The sequence below is a fragment of the Notothenia coriiceps genome, unplaced genomic scaffold, assembly GCF_000735185.1.
Source record: "Notothenia coriiceps isolate Sejong01 unplaced genomic scaffold, NC01 NC01_scaffold00019864, whole genome shotgun sequence".
NCBI lineage: Eukaryota > Metazoa > Chordata > Actinopteri > Perciformes > Nototheniidae > Notothenia > Notothenia coriiceps.
In genome coordinates this window covers 1-4609 of record NW_011352565.1, presented here as the reverse complement: position 1 = coordinate 4609, position 4609 = coordinate 1, and the positions used below count along the sequence as shown (strand labels likewise).

Genomic DNA, 4609 nt, shown 5'->3' with positions numbered 1-4609 from the left:
ACACTGGTGTGTTAACAGGGTGATTTTGAATTCTGTCCGGGAGGTGATGGGAAGCCAGTGCAGTGATTTGAGAATGGGGGTGATGTGCTCGTATTTGCGCACTCTCGTCAGGATCCTAGCAGCGCTGTTCTGTACGTATTGGAGCTTTTGAAGGCTCTTGCTAGGGATCCCGACGAGAAGTGCATTACAGTAGTCCAACCTGGAGGAGACAAAGGCGTGGACCAACTTTTCGGCGTCAGGAAGAGTGAGGGTGGGGCGGAGTTTAGCTATATTTCTAAGGTGGAAGAAGGATGTTTTGCAGAGACGTTAGGCTATAAAATAACTACATCACGGCCACTTGGATGCGCACCACCACTGCTAAGCTAAAGTAGGCTAATGTTCGGCATGATGACATTCAGTAGTCTCATTTAGTCACTTGTTGTTAGCAACCACCGCTTTTATGACATACTGTAGTGTAGAAGCTACATTCACCAGAGAATTATTTACTGACGTATTTTATGTCGCAGATCAAAACGTAAACATCTCTAAAGCTTTTGTTAACCACAGACCTTATTTAAGGCATCTAACCAAAAACATGTTAAAAGACTCACTTTAAGACTCATTCTTGCACCATTTTGTAAACATTGTTATATTTCTTCCACACTTCAAAGATTTATTTCACACATATTTTTTTTTAAATGGAAGGCCACACTCACTTGCGTGTTCGCTTCTGGACCCACTGCAGCAGTGTTTTGATGGCCTTGCTGTGTTCACGCATGGCCGCCGCCTGCCTCTCGCCTGACGGAGCGCTGCAGGACGTGTCGGAGTCAGAGCTGGTGGGGATGGACGACAGGCTGGAAGAGGAGGGGAACTGGCTCCTGATGTTCCCCGTGAGCTCTTTAATCTGGGAGGAGACAGAGTTGGAGTATATTCACATTAGTCAACTGTTTTATCAGTCAATTCAGCTGTTGGGTTAATAATCTGCTGCAGAGATTTGGCTGAATTGGATACTCAAGTGTTTCATGCTGACACTGTGTTTTACACAATTGTCTACTGAAAGGGTGGGATTAGCCAAGACTGACAAAAACAATCTTAGGTTTGAAGTAGAGTCTGGATTTATTAAAGTTACCATGGATGGAACATGTAATCCTTTGGACAGATGACCAACATAGTTACACAGGAATCTAAACTCTTAAAACACAGAGGATCTGTTCCGTGCTGATTCTGGTGTTAGTTTTATCAGTTTACTCAGCCTGGGAAAACAGTCATGTAATGTCTCAGGTAGCTTTCTAAAGTCTGAGAAAATAAAGTGTTGATGTCAGACTTGAACATTGAAACAGAAAAACACGAGATAAAGGAACATAGTTATGCAATAGTGCAATCAGCCAAATTAAAGTCATATGACCACTCACGACCACAGTGAAGGCATGGGTCAAACTTTCTATTCAAACAGTGTTGGCCTGGCATTGCCATCCAATTATATGTAAGCATCAATTGAATACCAAAACATATGTAGCTCCTGTAAAATATATATAGACTTGAATATGTAAGAAGTTTTATCAACAGTTAACAATATTTTATTATGTATGTACATATATTACAGCAGTTAGAAAGCAATATCTTGGCTAGCTACTGTAATAGAAATTAAGATAGTACACAAAACAATGATTTGTCTCAGTTGATGTGCAGCAGGTTGTAAAGGAAAGAGGGAGGACCTGAAACATTTTGAAATTGGTAGCAAAATCCAAGGTTTCTTTTCTAATTCTAAGTGATCATGTAGCTGTAAAAGAGTTATGCAAAGTATTGAATGATATTTATCCGTCTTCAGGCCTGGACACACCACAACGGCAACCATTTAAATCGCTATAAGGAGGCATTTTGACAACACTAATCTTTAAGGGGATGGAGAGATCAAAACTTAAAGGAAGATAGAGTAGCTCATAAACTTTGCAACAATATTTATCTTGCTAACTAATTAGCATAGAGAGCTTTATTTTTCTTCTTCAGTTACTTTTTATTGAACTAAGTGGTGTGCAAATGTGTGATTTAAATTAGATTAAACTGTCGGAGGAAATTAAACAGAACTGTGAAGAGAGATTTGAGGGAAACTTCTGAGCTATTGAAAGCGCTGCAAATGAAAGCTAGTAAGTGGGACTATTTCTCTCTAGCTACTGCTCCCAGTGTAAATGAAGAACTTCTAAGGTCCAGCTATGATTTCATTGGCAAGTTCAACATGGTCTAATTTATTGCTGTTAATGGACAAAGCAAGCTATTACTTGTGATAAAGACTATACTTTTACTCTAACAGTAGTTGTTACTTTTGGGTTGGTTCTAATTTGGAATGGTAATGTTACTCAGTTTTTCTGAGCAGACAAAGGCATTAGACTGGTGGTAAATACAGATTCTGGGGTTTGAGGAAACATTATTAAAATACTGTACATTTTTTTAAGGAGTAGCAAAATGATGATGTTCAGTAAGGCAAACAATTACAAAATGTCATTGGAGATAGATGACCTGCGTTCATATATAGTTAAATTAGAAGCTATAGAGGATCGATGTCCTCTCAGTCTAATGGTGGACGAGTGGCAGGCAGCAGCTAAAACTGAAACTTCCTTGGCTTGTCAGTATTTTATACTCTAATGCTGCGACTACAGTCACTATTTTGACTTTTAACGTCAAAAATGTCTTCTTTGATGAGTGATGTTAACCTTATTAGCACCATCATTTAGCTGTGAGGAAGTGTTTCCCACAGACGTACATTTCCGTCCTCTATGGAGGCTCGAAGCCACAGATATTTTCTTTTATCGTCCTTTGTTCGAAGTTTGGATCTTTTTGTTGTTTGATGTGCAATACATGACACAGCAGCCTTTTTTTAGTATGTTGACCATTATTTGTTTTCACCAGAAAATGGGTGGGGCTTCCATCTAAAATACAATTGTAGAATGTTAGGTTACAAAACTAGAATTCTCACAGATTTTATAACGTTGAATTACAAATGTGGAATTTCAAGTTACCTGTAGAATGTTACTTTATGTAGCCTATGGCAGCCTCTGTCTCTGTATGAAAGCGTGTGAATCCTGACTTGTATATGTGAAAGTGATTTAGGACTCTCAATGACTGGAGAAATGCTGTCTATTTACCTCTGTAATTCATTGAAGAGATCAGTGTATCCTGTACGTTACTGCCATACATCCCGCTCAGGAGTGTATGGAACCTCATACAGTTGCTCTGCTCCAGAATGAGCTGACAGTCTGTTTGAACTGCAGAGGTCATTTTTTCCTCATGATGCCGGTCCGAGGCATTGAAGTGCAGAGTGATTAAATAAACTACCCACAGAGCTGCACTTTGAAGGGCTATTGTGAATGGAAAGTGCAAAGGCTGTGAAGTAGACACTTGATTATTCTTCCTGTTGGCCTAATTCTAAAAAGAGAGGCAAGGGAAAGGAGGGGAAACGGAAACTCAGGACAGATAAGAGGAGGACAAGGTTTAGAAAATGAGATTACCTGGAAGAAGAGGATGATGTTCCAGATGAGTCCCAAGATGATGGAGGAGTTTCCATCAGCAACATCCGCTGCGTCGATACTGACCAGCTTCACCTGCGGACACACGTAAATATGTAGTGACAGCCAATCACAAGGCATGGTGCAGACATGTGTTCATGCTTCTTCTTGTGGTACTCACGTTCCTCTCCTCCAGGAAGGACAGGACCTTGGCGATGTTGTTGAGTCTGAAAATACGATGTGAGGACCTCTTGAACCTGTGAAGCTGGAGGATCATTGAGACAGAGATAACATATTACTGAATAGCATAACACCACTATGATTTACCAGAAGTCAAAATCACTGAAAGATCACTGCCCATCACCCTCGCTAAGCCGTTTTCAAATTCACCAGTGGGGTATTTACTGACGTATTTTATGTCGTAGGAAAAAACGTTTAAATGTGTTTATCAGATTTTCCATACAGCCTTATGAGTATTACACACTGTGCAGTTAAACACGTTAAAACAAAGTGAGAGATTCTGACCAGCTTGCAGCCGGAGATCTCCTCCAGCAGGGCCATGAGGATGTGTCCATCCTGAATGTCCCTGAACAGGTCGTTGACCTCGATGGGGGGGTCACACTGAGAGGGAAAGAAAATAGGAAGACAGTAATGTGATAAGTAGATCATCAATAAATGAATCGGATTCTATTTTGATCATTTTTATAATTCATCGTACATGACAGTAAAGTGAATATCTTTAACTTTTTTTGGCAAATAAGCCAATAATAAAAATAATTGTAGATTGCAGCCTGAGTGAGAATATAGGATGTATAATTAAATCATATACAAATTGATAATCTGACAGGTTTAGGCTACTGTCTGTTCAAATTTTTATCCCCATTTACACTTTATCAAAAAATGCAACCCAAAAACTGTAAAACCAACAAAGAGGCGTTCAACATGACACTTGGAACACAATACATGAAAGGAAAACATAGGAGAACATATGTATGTCTGTCACTCAGTAATAGCATATACTGGTGGCACATGTTCACACTGTGACATTTCAGGTAAACAGTGATCTATCATTCGTCGTCTTTGTAAAATCAGCCAGTCTGAGCCAACAGTTATTCCTGTTATCAGGGGGG

General features: G+C 39.7%; 1 protein-coding gene across 1 annotated transcript; it reads right to left on the bottom strand.

Annotated features, from left to right (window-relative positions):
* Window positions 1–683: 683 nt before the first annotated feature.
* Window positions 684–4100, bottom strand: LOC104952355 (calmin-like; the record flags this gene model as incomplete). The annotated part of the gene is made up of 4 exons (XM_010779167.1): window positions 684–883; window positions 3483–3575; window positions 3661–3744; window positions 4005–4100. Coding segments are annotated over 4 exons (465 nt in total), but the record flags the coding sequence as incomplete, so codon positions are not given.
* Between the last annotated feature and the right edge of the window lie 509 nt (window positions 4101–4609).